We start from the raw sequence: 21,404 nt of genomic DNA, 5'->3' as shown, positions 1-21,404 counted from the left end.
CCTGGAAGTTCCTCTCCAAGTCACTCACCATACTGGCTTGGAAATATATTGCTATCGGTTCACTATTACTGGGTCAAAATCCTGGAAGTACACTGTGGGTGTACTTACACCACATGGACTGCAGCGGTTCAAGAAGGCAGCTCACCACCCCCTTCTCAAGGGCAACTAGAGATGGGCAATAAAAATGCTGGCTTAGCCAGCAACACCCACGTCCCATTAAGGAAAAATAAATTTAGCTGAATATCTGTAATCAGAATTCTCAAAGAAATGGAGGTCATTCCTTCACATCCAGTGAGAAATTTCTTAACTGGGAACTCAGTTGTCACTGCTACAGTGTTAGTGGCCCTGATCATTTGTTTATGGTTTGTATGTAGTATTGTTCCAGCATGGGGCAGTCTGTGTAAGACACTTCACTTGGGACCTAAGTTGACTTAAAGCACTGTAGTGCTGTGAAAGAATTTTGGAAAATTTTTGAACTTGTGTCTCCTCTTCCAGGGAGGGAAATGCAGAAGAATCAGCGATAAGGGTTGGATTTGTAACCTACAACAAAGTTCTGCATTTTTACAACGTAAAGAGCTCATTGGCTCAGCCGCAGATGATGGTCGTGTCTGATATTGCTGACATGTTTGTACCCTTGCTTGACGGATTCCTGGTCAATGTAAATGAGTCACGGGCTGTCATAAACAGGTAAGTTCTTAAAGAATCTGAAATAAGATATTAAAATGTCATTGCTTGTGTAAGGTGCCACTGGGAAATGTCCTCTGCAACTTAAACATTTTGTTGCTACTCTGATGTTGAGATTTGGGCAAGTTTTGAGAGCTCAAATTGGACTAATTTCTGACATTGCCAGATTTATTGAATTCGATTTCCGAATTTGTCATGGTGTTTGAACTCTCAACCTCTCCATTGCTTGTCCTGCACCATAACCATATTCCTGCCCATTAAAACAGATCTTGTGAGGTGTAGGCTACTGAAAGCATAACAATTGAGCGTTCCCAATCTGCACTTTTATCTGAAATCTTGGTAAATCTTGACACTGTCAGCCGAATGTACACAGGTTCATAAAACTGAATTACAGGCTAGCTGCTATTCAATGAAAGATTCAGCAGTGATGACAAAATAATGAATTCGCTCTTCTCCAGTTTGTTAGAACAGATACCTGAGATGTTTGCTGATACCAGAGAGACTGAGACAGTTTTTGGGCCTGTCATTCAGGCTGGCCTAGAGGCTCTTAAGGTAAGACTCCCTTTTATATCAAAACCTGCTTAGAATTTGCATGTTACCTGAATAATGACTGTTGAATATCCAAATCAATGGGACTGGAATGCTTCAACACATTAAACCCTCAATGTGTGCACTATGTTGATGGATTTGGTTTTGCCTATTTTCTTTTCACTGAACCCTTCCTGGTTTATTAAAATATATAGCATGTGCTATTTCTCTTTCAGAGGGGGCATATGTCTGAGTTATTCCCAGTCCTTAGTGCTGTCTTTCAGCTGGTTGGTATAGATTATGGCTCCTTGGCACATTAAGCATGGTGCAAAGTGATTTCTTTCTCTCCGCCTCCTCAGTTGCATTTGGTAATGCTGCTATTCCCAACCAGAATGGAGATGATTGAGTAACCCCGTCTCCATCAATCTGTCCTGGAGATCCCACTGCTATCAATGACTGGGATTGATTTCACGCACACAGTTTGTATGTAACTTTCCTCCACTCACAAAATGCTGGAGAAGCAATACTACCCTTATTGGGAGACATTACTGTGATTTCGGTCATGAGTTCTTTTTTCTGTGGTTCACAGAGACTCGTGTTTGCTGTGAGTCTTGCCTTGCCTTGCCTCCAACTCATTGTCTGATGCAGTTGTGTCAATTGATACTCTTGACTGTTGGCTTTCTTCAGGAATCATTTCTTTTGTATTTGCAGGCAGCAGAATGTGCTGGCAAACTGTTCATATTTCACTCAACTCTGCCTCTTGCTGAAGCACCTGGAAAGCTGAAGAATAGAGATGACAAGAAGCTTATTAACACAGATAAGGAAAAAGTAGGATGGTCAAGATGGCTTTTCCCTAACTTAATGGCTGTTTGCAAGGCTGTAGTATCTGAAAAAGATTGAAAAAAGATTTTTGGTTAATTTTAGATATTTGTTCTTGGGATGTGGGTGAAGCCAGCAACGCCAAGTTACACAGTAAATTAATGTGGGATTGCAGGCAGGCGCAGGCCAGGTGGGGTGGGCTGGGACCCAACTCTGGACGGCATTAGTGACCTTGCTGGGTTCTTTTATGACAGTGACAGATTTCATGGTTATAGTTTATCTAATGCTAGCCCACAAACATTTAAGGAATTTAATTTCCCACTTTGTCATGTGGGAGTTAACCTACGGGTTGCTGGACCAGTACCTTAATGAGTAGAATATTGGACTAAAGATAACTGCGGCTATCTAAATAGCAGTTTAGCTCTGCACAATTTGATCCTGTGTTTGTGCTGAGCCACTGCAGAAAGTCAGCAAGTGATGAGGGTAGATGCGAAGAAAAAAAGATTTAAGAAGCAGTGGATGGGGACAGGGTCGGGAGGGAGTAGAAATCTACACCCCAAGAAAAATGGAAGGGAGTGAATGTGAATGGAGGACTTGGAAGAGGGAATAAAAATTACTTGCAGGAAGTATTTCCTGTGAGAATTTTTTTATTTTAAAAAAACCTGTGATAAAATTAGATCTGCTTAACCACATTGAATGCTTCAGCAGTCTCGCTAAATGTTGACTTACTGAGCCCCACTAACCAATGAACCATGGAAAGTAATGTCAGGTTAAAAGGCAATCCACTGCAAATAAAACTCATATTGCGAAACAGAAGCTTATCAAGTGTGCTTTGATTATTTATGTATGGCTCCATTTTTTAAATGTATGCATTTGTTATTACAGGTTCTGTTTCAACCTCAGACTAGTTTTTACAATAACTTGGCCAAGGAATGTGTGGCACAAGGCTGCTCTGTGGATCTCTTCCTTTTCCCCAATCAGTATGTGGACGTGGCTACTTTAGGGTTGGTAACTTACCAAACCGGAGGTTCCATTTACAAGTACACTTATTTCCAGGTAACTTTTATAACTTGTGCCATTGCTGTAGCTAGACAGGAATTTCACAGCTGTCCTTCAAAGGTTTAACTTAAACCTGCCTCCACCTGCAGAAATATCAGACTCCTCAACAATTCTTTCACAGCTGTGTTATCCAGGAATTGTGTATCCTTCATGTAATTTTTTAAAATTGTTAAATGGGTTGTAGATGTCACTGACAAGACTGGCATTTATTGCCTGTCCCTAATTGCCCTTGAGAAGGTGATGGCAAATAGCTTCTTGAAACGCTGCCGTCCATGTGGTGTTGGTGCACCTACAGTGCCAATTTTGAGGGAAGGAGGTGAGGGTTGACATTAAAACACGTCATTCCATTTATAGTCAGCTGGCTTAAAGGACCAGGCTTTTTAAGCTGTATTACTTGGAATGAATTGTTGTAACAAACTGATTTTTAAATTGATCGGAATTAAATTTAAAAGTCATAATTTTTAAAATTTCTCTGTTAGGTGACTTAAACCCCGACCTTCAATTGTGTTTCAGAAGTTCAGATTCCTTATGCATAGTGAGTGCAGGTTATACCTCTCATATTCCAAGTCACTGTGGATAGGATTAAGCAACAGTAGGCAGCTTTGATTTCAAGTGAAGTGATACCACAAACTGTTATAAAACTCTTCTCTCTCAGAGCTGGGCATGGGTTCAAGCCCCAAGTTCCTTGCAGAGCAATTTCTGATGATCAGTGACATCAGGGAGGTGTGATGAACAAGAAAGTAACTTATATTGTTGTTCGTCTGTCTCAGGAAACGATGGGCGGTGCCCACGATGTATGTATGAGTAAGAGAGTAACTACTTCCTAGAAAAAAATGGACCTGGCTACTGTGTTGCTTAAATCGTTCTTGCCACAAATAGAGCAAGTTATCTGCACTCTCCTGTGGAGAAGGGAAAAGTTGTACCCACAATCTTGATTAATGAGTTGCACATGAGGGTGCATGGGGAGTGGCCAAGAAAGCGAGATCTCATGGGATACAGAGGAAGGTGGCAAGTTGGATCCAAAATTGGCTCAGTGACAGGCAACAAAGGGTAATGGTCGATGAATGATTTTGTGAATGGAAAGCAGTTTCCAGTGGTGTTCCACAGGGCTTAGTGTTGGGGCCCTTGCTGATTTTTGTATATCTTAATGATTTGGACTTAAATGTAGGAGGCATGATTGGGAAATTTGCAGATGTCACAAAAACTGGCCGTGTTGTTGATAATGAAGAGGATAGCTGACGACTCCAGAAATATATCAGTGGTTTGGTTGAGTGGGCAGAGATGTGGCAAATGGAATTCAGTCTGGAAAAGTGTGACGTCATGAATTTGGGGAGGGGAAATAAAGCAAGGGAATACTCATAAACGCGAAGTTATTGAGAGGGGTTGAGGGTGTGCTAGACCTTGGAGTGCATGTCCATTGATCCTTGAAAGTGGCAGGACAAGTAGACAAGGTGGTCAAGAAAGCATATAGAATGCTTGCCTGTTATGATGCAGTAAATGATGTGTGCCAGGTGGATCAAATCCACAAGGATAACTTGATCACCCAATCAGAGTGATATTGCAATTTGTATTTTATTTTGAGTTGCATGCCCTGAATAAGTCCACAAAACTAAATTAAACATTTGTTAACAAAAGAAAAGATTTCAAGCACATAAGTCTACAAATTACTGCTATAATAACCCCCTCAAACCCCTAATTAATCTGGCTTCCAGTTACAGCCCCATTACGGTAACAGTAAAAAAAGAACAAATAGATTTTAGACAGACCCAGGCAAATCACCACAATACCCTGAATGGTAGAATTCAAAGTGGCTTTTCCCAGCTTCGGTTTCTGTAGACAGCAGCTTAATGCACAAGTACTGGAGGCTTTTCACACTTCTGGTACATCTTACAATGTGTCTCCCTGACACAGCTTCATTTCCCTTTATTCATGTTTCTTCCTTTTAATGCAAATTTCATTGATCCCATATATCTTTGGACCTTTCCTTTTCTCATAATATAAACCTTTTCATGGTGTTCATATTATCAGTAACCTTTGGGGTAAATAAACACACTGCTTGGCCTAACTTCTCTGGCTAGGTGTAACATCCTACCATCTCTTTGAAATTCAAACCACCCTGATTTATCTACAAACGCAAATTCTCCTCACCTCACATTTCTAAAGCTGCAGCCATGTTTATGTATTTAGCATTTCAAACCTGGCTTCTTTTTAGAAGTCAAAGCCTCCAGACCAGCTGTCTCCAATTCAATTAAATCCCACACGCACATATACACACAGAGAAACTATCCAAATCCCACTGCTGTATAAACTGTATAAAACGCTGGTTAGGCCACAGCTGGAATTTTGTGTACAGTTCTGGTCACCACATTACAGGAAGGACATCATTGCTGTGGAGAGAATGCAGAGGAGATTTACAAGAATGTTGCCAGGGCCTGAAAATTGCAGCTATGAGGAGAGATTGGATAAGCTAGGGTTGTTTTCCTTAGAACCGAGGAGTCTAAGGGATGACCTAATTGAGGTGTACAAAATTATAAGGGGCTTAGATAAGGTAGTCAGGAAAAACTTGTTTCCCTTAGTTAAGGGATCAATTGCCAGAGGGCATAGATTTAAGATGATTGGTATGAGAATAGAGGGGACATGAGGAAAAATGTTTTCACCCAGAGGGTGGTGGGCGTCTGGAATTCACTGCCTAAGTTGGTGGTTGAGGCTGAAATGCTCAACTCATTTAAAAGGTACATAGATCTGCATCTTGAAGTGCTGTAACCTTCAAGACTACGGACCAAGCGCTGGAAAGTGGGATTTAAATGAGTGGCTCGTTTATTTTTTCTCTTTTTGGCTGGTGCAGTCACAGTGGGTTGAATGGCCTCTTTCTGCACCGTATCTTTTTTATGGTTCGATGGAAAATTGGCTGAGATTGGAAAACTGTGCAGAAAAGTGAGTAATAGAGTAGGAACTGTCCAGCCACCCACACCACCTGAATAACATTGATAGCAACCTTGGAGAACCCTGGTCTTGGACTATCCAAGTAATGAGAGTTGCCATTGGTACAAGAGGTGGAGGATGGTGATTTCCAAGAGGAGAGAAATTGACTTGTGCATCAACAGTTTGGGGTTCTAGTTGTCCCTTTTGAAAGGTGAGGTACTCATTTTGTCCTGCTTTCAACTTGTACTCAAATATTACATGGACACAATGGGCTAAGTGGTCTTCCCCATACTGTAAATTTTTCTATTTATGTGTTTACATAAAGCTGATGTGTTTAAATTGGGAAATAGCTGTTCATGTAGAATAGATATATACTGTTTTATGACCTTATCCTTATTCAGCATGTGTATTTCATTATGTATCTAGACTTTTCTTTCTGGGCAAATATTTATATATTAAGATCATTTATAAACACAGCTGGTTCATAGCAATGGAAGGTTTACTAAAAGTTGTGGTTAGTGTTTAAAATATGCTTGTGTTTGAAAACTGTCCTGATATAGTGAAGCATCAATTTGAGTAGATGAAACCATGATATCACTTCCTATCATTCTGATTGCCAAATCTGGACATACTTCTAGAAAATTCATCACCTGACCTCCAACCACCCCATTCCATACTCACCATTGGTCACCCAACGTGTCCATTGTCATGGCACCCCAACTTCCACGGCCACTTAGAAAATGAATAGATTCATTGACCCGATTGGTTAATTTCTGACGGTCCATGAAATAACCTTTGTTCCCATGTTCAGTTATTTTTACATCTAAGAACTATTTGAAAAGCACGTTTTGTTTTATTTGCCCCAACGATTTTTCTCTTGTGTTGCTGACAAAAGTGTCCTGTAGAATCAATCTTTAATGACTGGAGATTCCAAGGGAATCCAGGAGGGTTGGCAGCCCTACCTTTCAATCCATTGATATAACTTCCTAATATTGAAAAATAGCTCCAGTGGTTTAAGTAGCTGACCACAATGATCTGACCAAAGTGACATTGAACTACTAGAAAATACAATGCAAAAATTCAAAAATGGCTTGTCACAAGCCTATCTTTAATAAATCATGTTTTTGGATTCCAGTTTGCAACAATCTGATTACAAATTATGGTTACAGGCTTACTTAGCAAAATGCCTTTATCAATACACCTAGTTTATAATTGAACATTGCATGTTGTTGAATGATTTAGCATTCATTGAATAAGCACAAAGTGAATAAACTAACTCCCAATAATATTGCTCTCTACATATTCCTGGAATTGAGCAGTTGGTATTCTGCGATGATTTACAAGAAGTTATCTGGTTGGATTATATTTTGGCAGGTTGAGGTTTTGCCCCCCCCCCCTGCCAAGGCCTGATGATATATCATGAACATTGGTGTAATTGGAAATTACATTATTAGAAAATCTAGCTGTTTGATTCATAGCACATAGCAATCTGCAGTACTTGACTGGAAGAGATTTGTCTGAAACTATTTAACTGCAATTTTTTTTTAACTTACCCTTTCATGGGATGTAGAATCACTGGCAAGGCCAACGTTTATTGCACATTCGTAATTGCTCTTGAACTGAGTGGCTTGCCAGGCCATTTCAGAGGGCATTTAAGAGTCAATAATCTTTCTGTGGATCTGGAGTCACATGTAGGCCGTACCAGATAAGGGCAGCAGATTTCCTTCCCTAAAGGACTTCAGTGATCCAGATGGGTTTTTACAGCAATCAAAAATAGTTTTCATGGGCCACCATTATTGAGACTAGCTTTATATTCCAGATTTATTAATTTAATTTAATTAATTTAAATTCCATCAGCTATTTGAAACTGTGCCCTCAGAGCATTGATCTCTGGATTACTAGTCCAGTGACATTACCACTGCGCCACCATCTCTCCCATTCAGTGATCAATTTCTGATTCCTGTTCTCCTGTGAGTAAAAAAAAAAAAGCCCTCTCACTGCTTGAAGTTCTTCATTGTCACATGAACATGTTGGCTTTCTGAAGAGAGCAATTCAAACTAAAAAGCTTGCTCCTTCTAAAGGGCAAAGCAGCATTTAGGTCATGGTACAGATTTTCAAGTGTTTGTTTCCTTCCAGGCACAAGCAGATGGGGAGCGCTTCCTAAATGATCTGCATAGGGATGTGCGAAAAGTGATTGGGTTTGATTCAGTGATGCGGGTACGCACAAGCACGGGTATGTTGATTCATGAACTGCTGCTGCTATTAACAATCTCGTGGATTTTTCTTCTGAAAATATTACGACTTATTAGTAGTTTCAACTTGTATGCAGGCCTGTGTACAACCTTTGTGTCTCTATAATTGTTTCTTAATGGACGCACTTCCTTAGCCACTGACTTGGTTTTCTGTCCTGCACATGTGTATGCAAAGCTCGATCTTAGCACTACCTTTTTAAGGTAATATGCAGTTCCATCATTTCCTAGGTGACAGCTAGTTGAATTGAATACCAACTTGTTAATAAGTGACTAAGTGGAGATTGCATTATTGAAGATGATTAAAAACAAATCCTCAACCAGTAAGGAACACTGCAATCTTCTGATTAGGCGAACCTCGTGTTACCCAACATGGATGCAGCTTTAATCTGAAAGCCATTATTGTAGCATTATTCAAAAATGTTAACCTTTTGATTTGGTATTAATGAGATGCAAGTAATAAATAATCTGTTGGATATATTTGCTCTTAATAACCAGTTTTTAAAAAAATATACACTTATTGTTAATGCTCATTTCTTCTGGCAGTTTTGGCCAGATCAATGTTAACCTGTAGCATTGTCATTGTATTTGCAATCAGTGAAAATGGGAATTCCCTATGTAAACAAGTCCCATGACTCTAATTACAGTTGATGCCACTGGACGTATTTTAGCTTCATAAGGATGATGTCATGTTAGATATAATAGTTTTAGTTTGAAATATGTTCATGTGAAAGGATCGTTTGCCTGGAGATATGACCTTGAAATTTATTTTGTCATACCAGTGATCACAAAACCTGAGCAAAGACCGCTTGGTTCTAAATATGAAATCATGTCTGAAAATTTGGCTTTGTTTCTAATTGTGGTCATATCAAAAATTTGCTTTTATTCCAGGGATTAGAGCAACTGATTTCTTTGGCTCTTTCTATATGAGTAACACAACTGATGTTGAGCTGGCTGCATTAGACTGTGATAAAGCTATCACCGTGGAGTTCAAACATGATGACAAGTTGAATGAAGATAATGGAGCTCAAATTCAGGTGAGAAAATACTATTGGATTGTCAATCAACTAAGCTGCTTTTAATTAGTAGCAATTTTTTTAACCAGTTAATACTATTCTAGAAAAATTAGGGCATTTTTGAGTTTAGTGCATTGCCAATTTGTGTTGTCTTTTTTGCTCATGCCATTCTCGATCCCTTTATCCAGGGGCATATACAATTCTCTGGTGCAGCCACTTCAATATCTGTTGCCCCTGTCAGGGGAATTGTGAAGCCTAAACCACCCTCTGATAACATGGCTGAGATTGGGTACCTACTATGTGGTGGTGAACACAAGCCTTAATTTCCATAGTATATTGCCTGAGAGCACCATTTCTCTTATTTAAGTTGGCTGCCTTAACTTGACTTTGCAATGGTGTGATAATGTATGTTGCGTCAGTCTTGTCACAACTTTTCATTTCAGGTGTTCCTAGCTACATTTAACTTTTGTTCCCAAATTTGGATCTGCTTCACAAGTAAGAGATCATGTTTAGATACAGATGGGGAAGGCCATTCTGAGTCTTATCCATCCATCCCACTAAAACCCCTGCATCTCTCCTCCATTACTTTGCCTGGACATGCATTCCATCTATTTGCCCTTTGTTATGAATCTGTGCTCTGCGTCTTACTGTTGTTCATTCATGGCCCAACACCAGCCTTTCTACACGGTTCATGATACTATCTGTGCTTCTTAATCACTTCCTTTCAAGGCTGGTAAATCAACGTTTCCCCACTCTTCCCTCGACTCAGTGCTCAGGCTTGTGGCTTTGCTTTGAGCTGCCTGCAGGGCTTGACTACCTGCCTGCCTTTGTGTCCAGACCCAGACGCAGTCATCAAGCTTCCCTCTAACCAGAACACTTGACAGATTGTGCATAAAATCCTTTGATTTGTACCCCATTGTTTTATCTATTCTAGTCAAAGATTCTGTTTGATTGCATGGAACAGTGATTGGACATGTTGAAAATCAAGTCCCACTTGAATTCTTATCCCTCATTAAACTTCATTCTCTTTCAAACAATTCATGGACTAGTGTGGCTGTGGGCTTTAACAAGTGGCCTCATAGAAGCAGTAGCAGAGACAACTAACTCACTGAATTTCAAGTGTATTGGATGACCTGAGCATTCCAACAGATTAATAGACATGGCCATAATGTTAATCTACTGAATCACAGAGCATGGAAGGAGGTCATTTGGCCCATTGTGCCTGTGCCAGCTATTTGAAAGGGCCTATTTTTTCCCCCTGCTAGTATTGAAAGTTAACATTGAATCTTCTTCAGGCAGTGTAGTCATCTGTATTTAATATTTATGCTTCTGATAGTGTTTTTGTAAAAGTTAGAAGTATGGAGACATTTTTTTTAACCTCTTATATTAAATCAGGATCTGTGTGCAGTTCACAAATTTATTCTTCATGGATTCTCTTTCAGGATTTGCTAAAATAAATTCCAAAGTTGTTTTTGCTGCACCAATGCTTTTGATAAATGAACATTTTCCCTTTCTTTTCTCCATCTCCACAGTGCGCTTTGCTCTATACCAGTTGCAGTGGGCAGAGGAGGTTACGTATACACAACCTATCCCTTAATTGTTGTACTCAGCTTGCTGATCTGTACAGAAACTGTGAGACTGACACACTTATCAACTACTTTGTGAAATTGGGTAAGCTGCTGCCAGAATTCGACCTTGTCTTCTATGTCAGAAATTGCCTTTATGCAGAGGGCAGTGAACTCGGCTCGTTTTTGTTACTGTGAGCTTGTCTTGGAAAAATAATGCTGTAGGAGCCGTCTGATCTCTCAGCTGGTGTTCAGGGTGCGACAGTTAGTCTTGCTGTCCTTGGATGGCAGAGAGGAAGGTCAGTCAGTCAAGATTGCTGCTCTAATAGTTATAGTTATCTCAAGGATATCTGTTGGGCAGTGTGGATGCATAGATGTCTCCCGAGAATAGGATTATGTATGACTGATTTCCTGCAGTTTACCTAGACTGAGAAGTCAATTTTGGTTACTCTGAGGTATTTGAAGAGCCCTCCACTTGGCAATTTCAGAAGGGGTGGAAAATGATACTGCAGTTTACTATAGAAACTATTCAACAAAATCCAAGGCTGGAATCTAGTATCTGGTTTCAAATAATTGTCAGCTACTTGGTCTTTAATGACATGCAAAGCCATACAACTTTCCAAATTTAGTTCCATTTATAAAGCACCTTAAACAGCGCTTATTCTTACGTATACTCTGAGTCTACTGAAAAATCCAGGAATATTGCCTAAGTTGGGGTAGAAAAATAGTGATTTGTTTTCTGATCCTGATCACCAGCCATTATTTAGATGCTTACCGTTTAGCAGTTGAGTTTCAAATTACTGCCTTTAATTTAAGCTCATGTTTCCTTGAACAAAAACTAGTGTCCAATGCAGAGGTTGTCTGTGAAGGTATCCAAGCTCCACATAATGTCAGTGATGAGGCTTTTGACCCTTTACTAGGAGCCAATAAACAATGCATCTTAATGTCAAAGCCAGCAGTCTAGTTAGATACAGGTGTATACTGCTACTTAGTTGGATACCTTAAATTCATTTAAATGCAAAAACTCTAGATTTAAAGCTGCAGATTGCAGCAGGAAACACTTCTGTATGTGGTAGTTTACAACTGCTAAAAACTTATTGTGGAATAATTTTTTTTATTGTGGTTTAATATCATATTGCTAAAGGCAGCATTTTTACCCTGTTATTATGCAATGCACCAGCACTCTTTAAAAATTATAGTGGGAGTTATTAAATTTAGTTTAAAATTTGTTTGGTATAAAGTTTGTGTTTAAAAACAATCCCACCTATCTTTTTATACCAGTTCTAATTAACAATTATTGGGCACAATTCATTGGGTAACATTGAACAATCTCCAATATTTTTATTACTAATAAGTTAAAGCGTTCAAAGAAAATGGAAAAAATAGCACTTGTCATGATTTTTTCCCTAGGTTTGCTTGCATCAACCTCCAGAAGATTGATGTTTAATTATTGGAAACTCTGGAGAGTTGGTGAAAATCAGCTTCCTACCATGTTGGAGATAAATGCCCTTGTACCCTGTTGAGAGTCCTTGAAGTTTTTAATTCATTTTCAGTGGATGAAAGACTTGGTTTAAATGTTGAGAGATTTGCTAGTAAAATGGGTTTGAAGTTTTTAAACCATCCAATTCACGTCTGACATGCTGTCACTTTGTACATACTGTTGGTTTAACACTAGAAACCCATTTTCTCATTTTTTCAGCATATCGTGGCGTCCTGAGCAATCCCACAAAGACCGTACGAGATACCTTAATTAACCAGTCCGCTCAGATCCTTGCCTGCTACCGCAAGAATTGTGCAAGTCCATCATCAGCTGGACAGGTAGGCAAGTAGCATTGATTCCAAGCCACTGTTTTTAGGCTTGCGCACCAAATGGCATGTTAGTTTAAATGCAAACTGGCTACTTTGGAAGTTGCTGAACCATAGGTCTGGAAAGAATACCGCATTAGCATTAGAGAATGTTTGGTCCTCAATCAACAACCATGAACAAAACTCATCCCTCTGCTCCTGCTGTCAGTGCCTGTGCTCTTTGACCATGAATTGGAACCAATTGCTGACACATCACAGGCTGTGGGACACCACAACTTGTTTCTATTGGTCTGAAATTGGAGAATAATTTAATCATACAAAGTCCTTTTCAAAAATGGAAATGTTAATAGGGTTTTGGAGGAAGAGTGCTGAGAATGTATCTAAACTTTAAATACAGCCATTACTGGGGATTGAGATTATCACAGAGGCTGGCAGTGTGACATAGTTGGATTAAAATATGGCTAATATTCTCAAAACCTCGGGCTAATTGGTTTTGGCCATCATTGCAGTCATCGGTAGCTACTCAAGTTGTGTCATTGGGTGAATGAAATGTGGTTTAGCCATTACTTACTTGGATTTTCTGAGGTTTGGTCAGATATTTGCTGCACATCATCTATCATTGATACTGGGAAAAAGCTAACTCTTCAAATTGCCACTACCAGAAGCTAAGTTTGATGTGCTCAGATTGAAATATGTAGATATGAAATGGTTAAATTAGGTTAAAGATAATTGTGTTTCAATAGCTAAATACTGACATTGATTTGTCCTGTACATCACCATATAGTTCACAATTGCTGTTCACAATAAGGAAAGGATGGAAACCCTTGTTAATCAGGAGTCCAATGGGGAGGATTGAGGGAACTTCCAGCTCGTGTGGAAGTTTGAAATTATTTATTTTAACCAGGGTGCTGTCGCTCAAAAAATCTTGCTTTTTCCGCACTTGATCATGTCTAAGCTGGATCAATTTCAATATTCTTTGTGGATACCGAGGCGGGGTGGCGCTGGTGGTTTGGTGGTGCTGTCACCCAACTAGTAATCCAGAGACCCAGGCTAATGCTTTGCAGTATTTACCATCTACAAGACGCACAGCAACAACTCAACAAGGCTCCTTGACAGCACCTTTCAAATCCGTTACCCCCACAACCTAGAAGGATAACGGCAGCAGATGCAGGGGAACACCACCATCTGCAAGTTCCCTTCCAAGCCTCATACCATCCTGACTTGGAAGTAGCCATTCCTTCACTGTCGCTGGGTCAAAACCCTAGAACTCCCTCCTTAACAGCACTGTGAGTGTACCTACAGCACATTGACTGCAACGGTTCAAGAAGGCAGCTCACCGCCACCAACTCAAGGGCAATTTAGGATGGTTATTATAAGTGCCGGCCTAGCCAGCGATGCCCACATCCCATGAAAGAAAAGAAACCACAAAAATTCTGGCATTTTAAAACCATTTAGTTTGTTTGCCATAAAAACAGAAAATGCTGGAAAAACTCAGCAGGTCTGACAGCATCTGTGGAGAGAGAAATAGAGTTAACGTTTCAAGTCTATATGACCCTTCTTCATTTGTGCCTGAAGCATTAACTCTGTTTCTCTCTCCACAGATGCTGTCAGACCTGCTGAGTTTTTCCAGCATTTTCTGTTTTTATTTCTGATTTCCAGCATCTGCAGTATTTTGTTTTTAGTTTGTTTGTCATTTTGACTAGGTGTACCATGATTTTGAACTTTTGCCTTATTTTCAGACCCAGGTAGGCCGCAGTACTTAAGTTTAACCCAGCTTTCTGGATCCCAGTGATAATATGCAATATATAATATACCATACTGGACTATAATAAATGGCTGCATCAAATGTTAGTAATGTAAACCAACCAGTGACCAGTTCCTGGGAAAATTTTACCTTGTTTTGAACAGTAAATGAATCACAACAATGAAAAGCTACCTCTGGAAATAGCTGACCATAGGCCAGGTCTCGCCGTAATGTTAGGCAGGAGGCCTAACTTGCAGATTATGGGGTGAAAAGCTGGGGTGAGGGACAAAAATGGATGCCACTTTCGAAGAGGTGGGCCAACCTGTCACCTCTTGTGCTGGATGATTCCGTATTTTTCTTGTCAAAAAATGGAAATTTAACTGGGAAAAACAGAAATCAAGGGCAGCCACAAATGGGAAGTTTCTATGTGATGAGGAGGTTGAGCATGGGGCCCAGGGGGGCCTGACCTTGAGATTTTTGACATGCATTAATGTCTGGAACGCGGGTGTCGCTAACGAATCTCCCCAGGTCTACAGACGACACCCAAATAAGAAGCAAGGCAAGTGGCAGCACTGAGAAACATTGCAACCATTGTAATTCATTACAGTCCCAGGACGTCACTAATTCCCCCAATGCCCCTCACAATCTGTCTGGCTTTTTAAGTCCAGGCAACTCGTCGCTAATGGCATTTATTCTTACTGTCTTCTCTGCCCTGTTTGAATTTACCACTCTATTTTCAGTACTGTTAAATCCTCAATCAGTAATTTAAAGTAAGTGCAAACCTCAATTTTAAGTCTTACCTGTGGCCCGAAGATTCACCTGCTGCATACTTCTATGAAGGCAAGGTGGTTTGCATGTACGTTTTAGTTACCTGGTGGCAATAAGTGAAGATAAGTAAAATGCAAAGGTAACTGCTATGAGGGCAGTGAACCAAAGAATGATTATGTGTTAAATAGAGCAGTGTTTAGTTGCAGTATGAGAAGGCAAATAAGCTGTAAGCTGTTTCGAGTTACATACTATGAAAGTCCATAGTTACCCATGTGCCATATACAGGAGGCTTCTTCAAACCTACTGGGCATCCACTTGACTACTCAGCTGCTGTCCCTGTCAAATCAAACCTTGAGAAGGTTATTTCTTAATTAAAACTCTCTGACCTGGGAATACTGAATGCTGACACTGGCTACAGGAAACGTAGTGGACAGAAGAAGAAGGGCAGCACTCCATTCTCAACACTGTAGGTGTCCGCCAAGTATCAAAGAAATTTCTTCTCCAAAGTGAAATGAAATATACCACCTCATTCTGGCTTCAGTTATCCAGCCTTTTCTTTGTTTGCAGAGGAAATTGAATCCATTGAGTTCCTCTGTTTTGGCTGTCGTTTTTTAAAAATAAATAATAAAAAAATAAATATTTTGGTTAATTATTTAGCATTGGCTTGCTGATTGTACTTTCACCTCAGAGTCAGAAGGTTGTAGTTCAAGCCCTCACTTCATGGACTAGAGCACATAATCTAGGCTGAAATGTCACTACAGCGTTGAGATAAAGTTACACTAACGGAAGTGCCAAGTTTTGAATTAGACATTAAACCATCTGCCCCCTCAGGTGGCTAAGATCGATCCCAGGGCACTGTAGAATAGCAGGGGAGTTCTCCCTAGTATCCTGATAAATATTTGCCTCTGAGACAGACTATCTGATGATTTAACTGGTTCCTGTTTATGGGAGTTTGCTGTGTAAAAATTGCTGTGTTCCCTACATTACAAAGATGATTGCAATTCAAAAAGTGCTTTTACAGTGAAACACTTTGGGATGCCTTACGATCATAAAAACACTAAATATATGCAAGTTCTTAAATTCTTGTCTGTTTGTAACACAATAGATCATAATCAATCAATGCCACTAAAACAGAAGTATTGTCGCAGCTGAAAATAATGTTGAAATTTGAAAGCTGCTTGGTTGCAAAGTTTATTGTCCTGTGTTTTGAAGTTTGTGGAAGCAAAAAATGTTTGCAGCCTTGTCATTGAAATTTTTGTTGCCTTTGTGACTATTGGTGTTGGAAAATTAACTTTAACTAGCGCTGGTGATGTTGGATATGTGTGGTTGAAAGCCATTAACTACTTGTTTGTGCTCCTTGTAAAACAACAACTTTGCATATGATTTAGTAATTGAGACTAAATGTAATATGAACGGCGACAACTCTTCATACTTAACATATCTATTCTTGGGAACACGAATGCAGTGGGAGAGAGACTGGATTAGATTTCATAAGTTTGAAATGCAAATCACACTGACACCTAGGAGCAGTAGTTAAGATCTGTTGATGAATCACACTCATGTATTCTCAAACTATCCTCCTCCTTCAGGTACCATGCTCTAAGAGGGTGTTTGTGACCATGAACTTCCATTGGATTGGCCCATGATTATGCTTGGCAAAATACTGCAGTAGTTTACTATTGTCTTCTGCAGAGTGGCTGGCCAGGAAACTCTCCTGCTCTTACCACCTGTCATCAGGCATATTAGAACAATGTATGGGTTGATAATCGACCTGTTTGACCATGTTATGAATTCAATTTCTGTGGCCATCAAGCCCTGGAGTGGGACTTGAACCCATAGCTTCTGGCCCAGAGGTAGGATTGCTATCGCTGTGCCACAAGACCCTCATTGTCAAACTATCACTTGGCAATATCCAGTCAGTTGCATTTTATCGGACTAATACATTTTCCAAGTTGTTTGCAATGGGCTATAAACATATTAAAGTTAATCTCTCCAGCTCCTTCACTAGGTTAGCAGATAAAGACATGATTTTGCTATAGCACTAAACCTTAGAGGTCAGAGGGTGGCTATTAGATTTACGCTTTTCGCTAAGTTAGGCAAGGTATTACAATTGGAAGAATATCACCTGGTGTTCCAACTGCCAGGAGGTCAAGTGAAGAGAGCATTGGTCTGTGGTGCCAGCTAGGAGCACACAATTCTAATGAACACACTTCAATGGAAGTCAACAGGAAAGGAGGAGGGAAATCTAAGGGGTGGGGGTGGGGGTGGTTGGAGGGGGCTGGTGAATTACACTGACTGCAGTGCTCGACATAAATGGCAGGCACCACTATCTCAGATCAACTACGAATGGATAATATCCCAACCTCATCAACAATGCCCACATCCTGAGAATGAATGAATAAAAAATGTCATGGATAATCCTGACTTGCACCATTTCTACCTGGTCATTTGATCAGAATCCTGGCATTGCCTACCTACCGCTATGTGAGAATGGCGCCAGCACACGGACTGCAGCAGTTCAGAGGAAGAGCCACCCGCTGCAAGGAGACATCTTGGGATGGGCAGTAAATGCTGGGCCACACAAGTGATGCCCACACGTCCTGGGAACAATCATCTTTAAATCCTGAGGGCATAAAGTTCTTTCAGCTTTGTACTGCAGAAATAGCTCAAGCTTTGTAATTTCTAAACAGTCTGTACGACATGCCGCTTAAAATCACTAAAGGCAATCTGGTAGAGACGGTTTTAAAAAAAATTGCTTCTGTTCTGCAACGTTAACCAGATTTGAGGAATTTGATGACACATCCCCTGTTTTTGAAACTAGTTCCGTTTGAACCTGGTAAAATTGAGTTTCACTGTTCCTGGTGTTCGGATATTATGCAGTATTTCTAATAGTCTTAGAATCATCGGCCTAACAATATTGCACAAAACAGTATTCATGCTATGCTTGCTGTAAGGACTCCATTCCACTCTCCCAGTTTCTCCGTCTCTGTCGCATCTGTTGTGATGCTACCTTCCACAATGGCACTTCTGACATGGCTTCCTTTTTCCTCAAACAAGGATTCCCCCTGCTGTGGTTGACAGAACCCTCAATTGTGTCCAGCCCCTTTCCTGCACTTCTACCCTTAACCCTCCCTCCCCTCTCCCAGACCCATGGTAGGGTTCCCCTTGTCCTCAATTTCTATCCCACCAGCCTTTACATTCAAAGGATCATCCTCTGCCATCCCAAGGATGATGCCACCACCGGACACTTTCTCCTCCCTGTCAGCATTCCAGAGGGGCCATTCCCTCTATGACAGCCTGGTTCACTCCTCTGTCACCCCCAACACCTCATCCCCTTCCCATGGCACCTTTCCATGCAATCTCAGCAGGTGTAACACTTGCCCTTTTACCCCTTCTCCTCACTGTCCAAGGCCTCAAACACTTCTTCCAGGTGAAGCAGTGATTTACTTGTACTTTTTTTCAATTTAGTCTACTGTATTTGCTGCTCTCAATGCTGTCTCCTCTACATTGGGGACGCCAAATGAAGGCTGGATGACTGGTTTGAGGAATACTTCCGCAAGCATGATTCTGACCTTCAGGTTGCTTGCATTTCATTTTGCCATCTTGCCCTCATGCTCATATTTCTGCCCTTGGCCTCCTACAATGTTCCAACGAAGCCCAACCCCAGCTTGAGGAACAGCACCTCATCTTCCAATGAAGCACTTTACAGCCTTCTGAACTAAACATCTAGTTCAGCCGCTTCGGATCATGAACTCTGTCCTCCATTTTGATATTTTTTTTCACCAAGTACCTGTTTGTATCTTTTTTGCTTTCATACTGAGCTGACCTTTATTTTGCCATTAACACCTACTCTGGACCTATACTTTGTTTCTTTACTACAACAATTTATCACTCCCTTTGCTTTTTGTTCCATGACTTTTAATCTCTGCTGTCCTTTAACCCATCCCTGACCTTCCTTTTGTTCCACCTAACCGTTTCCCCTTTTTCAACGGCATTAAACCCATCACATTCTACCTCTGAAGAAGAGTCACACAGACTCGAAATGTTAACTCTGTTTCTCACTCCACAAATGCTACCAGACCTGCTGAGTTGTTCCAGCACGTTCTGTTTTTACTTAATATTGCACTGGTGCTTTTCTCCATGAGTACCACTTGGTTTAATCTCACTTTTTCTTCCATTTACCATTTTTCAAGCAACTGTCTGATTCTCTCTCTAAAAGTTTAATGGATTTCACTTCAGCAATGATTGGCAGAAAATCCTCCATTCCAATCACCCTCTGTGCAATTATGTTGCCATTTCTGGGATCCTGGTGTGCACAGCTTGGCTGCTGCATTTCACTACAGTGCCTACATTTCAAAAGTATTACATCGAGGTTCTTTGGGGGGTCTCCTGAGGTGAAAGAATGCAAGTCTGTCTTTCAGCAAAAACAAAGTAGCTTAAAATAAAGAGCTTGTATTTACATAGTGTCTCAGGATGTCTCAAATCGCTTTCAATCATGATTTTTGAAGTGTCCTTACCGTTTATTAAGTAGACCCATTGAGTTAAGATTCTTTCCTAATTTGCCACTCAATTTTTGTGGCTATGGTAAATTTGTGGACACTCATGATCACTAACTGACTAATAGAAATTATTTCACTATTCACTCAGAAACAATCATTCTGAGCTTTTAAAGCTTTGATCAGACCCCGTCCATTTTCTCAGCTGTAGTGGGGGGGGGGGGAAAAAAACAAATTCTTGACTTTGTTGATAATTGTGACCTGCTTAACCCTGGTTGCAGGGGAGGTGGCTGCACAGTGGTATTATGAAAGAGTAGTCCAGAGACCCAGGACAATGCGCTGGGACCCAGGTTCGCATCCCACCACGGCAGATGATAGAATTTGAATTCATAAAAGTCTAACGAAATCTGTCGTCCTCACATGATCTGGCCTACATGTGCCTCCAGACCCACAGCAACGTGGTTGACTCTTAAATGCCCTCTGAAATGGCCTAGCAAACCACTCAGTTTCTCAAGGGCAATTAAGGATGGATAATAAATGCTGGCTTAGCGACACCCACATCCCGTGAATACATTTTTTGAATTTACACTGAGCCTTTACAGTTGTTTTGTTCATTTACTGTATCTTCCCCCTAGCTGATCCTGCCTGAGTGCATGAAGCTGCTGCCTGTCTACCTGAACTGTGTGCTGAAGAGTGATGTCCTCCAGCCTGGAGCAGAGGTCTCCACTGACGATCGTGCCTACATCCGTCAGCTCATCACATCCATGGATGTAGCAGAAACCAATGTGTTTTTCTACCCAAGGCTTTTACCTGTGGTCAGTAAACAATTAATGTGCTGTTTCCTGCATTACACGTTGACTACCCTAAAAGCATTGCATTGGCTGTAAAGTGCTTTCTGTTGGTTGCTAAAAGTGCTATATAAATGAAAGTCATTTTTGTTAATCTAGAAACTGCAATAAAGTGCAAATTTAAATTTCGAAGGTAATCTCTCAACATGTGCCATCAAAAATTGATAATCTGCCTGAGTGCGCCAATTTGTATTTTGTTTGGTTTCTTGTAACTCAATTGTAGCAGTCGGCCTCAGTTGCTGCTTTGATGTCAAGAATAGGACGGGTGTGAAAATGGCTAGCAAGATTGGACTGTCCCGATTAAATTGGGAAATGTTGAAGGGAGCATGCTTCTCTGGAGCTCTCAATTACTGTATTCAGTTATTGAGTTCCAAATTGGAGGTGTTACCTTTTTAGAAACGAAATCATTATTATGACCATAACTCTGCTATTTTTCTCAGCACAAAATGGATGTTGATAGTGATGATTTTCCAGTGGCCATTCGTTGCTCAGAGGAACGTTTATCGAAGGGTGGCATCTACCTGTTGGAGAATGGATTGAACCTCTTCATTTGGGTGGGGATGAACACACAGCATGACCTCATCCAAAGCATCTTTAACGTGCAATCGTTTGGGCAGATTGATTCTGCACTGGTGAGTTTCAGAATCCTATCTCTACGTTACAATTCATACCAAAGATATTAGACTTTGAATCAGAAGTAATGAATGTAGCAGGTGTGCTTCTGTGCATAATATGACTTGGAAATGGGCAGCACTGAACTGTTCTTAATCTGATCATTTTCTTCATGGAAGTCTGAAGCATTAACATAAACCTTGTCTGGAAGTTTCCTTAAAGTAGTTTTTCAGTCTGATGAGCAATGAACTGATTTCACTATGAAGCCTGTTCCCTTATGACAAAGAC

General features: G+C 40.5%; 1 protein-coding gene across 3 annotated transcripts in view; it reads left to right on the top strand.

The window, feature by feature from the left end:
• sec24c (SEC24 homolog C, COPII coat complex component) overlaps positions 1-21,404 on the top strand; it is a 79,905-nt gene that overhangs the window by 55,484 nt on the left and 3,017 nt on the right. For all 3 annotated transcript variants that reach the window (XM_041176460.1, XM_041176461.1, XM_041176462.1), the window contains 10 exons: positions 496-687; positions 1,143-1,236; positions 1,924-2,040; positions 2,917-3,087; positions 8,149-8,245; positions 9,153-9,298; positions 10,810-10,948; positions 12,542-12,660; positions 20,292-20,471; positions 20,945-21,136. In XM_041176460.1, the coding sequence (XP_041032394.1) occupies positions 496-687; positions 1,143-1,236; positions 1,924-2,040; positions 2,917-3,087; positions 8,149-8,245; positions 9,153-9,298; positions 10,810-10,948; positions 12,542-12,660; positions 20,292-20,471; positions 20,945-21,136 (1,447 nt within the window). The remainder of the gene's footprint in view (positions 1-495; positions 688-1,142; positions 1,237-1,923; positions 2,041-2,916; positions 3,088-8,148; positions 8,246-9,152; positions 9,299-10,809; positions 10,949-12,541; positions 12,661-20,291; positions 20,472-20,944; positions 21,137-21,404) is intronic.

The sequence above is a fragment of the Carcharodon carcharias genome, chromosome 28 (assembly GCF_017639515.1).
Source record: "Carcharodon carcharias isolate sCarCar2 chromosome 28, sCarCar2.pri, whole genome shotgun sequence".
Classification (NCBI taxonomy): domain Eukaryota; kingdom Metazoa; phylum Chordata; class Chondrichthyes; order Lamniformes; family Lamnidae; genus Carcharodon; species Carcharodon carcharias.
This window is presented reverse-complemented; position numbering and strand designations above follow the sequence as displayed.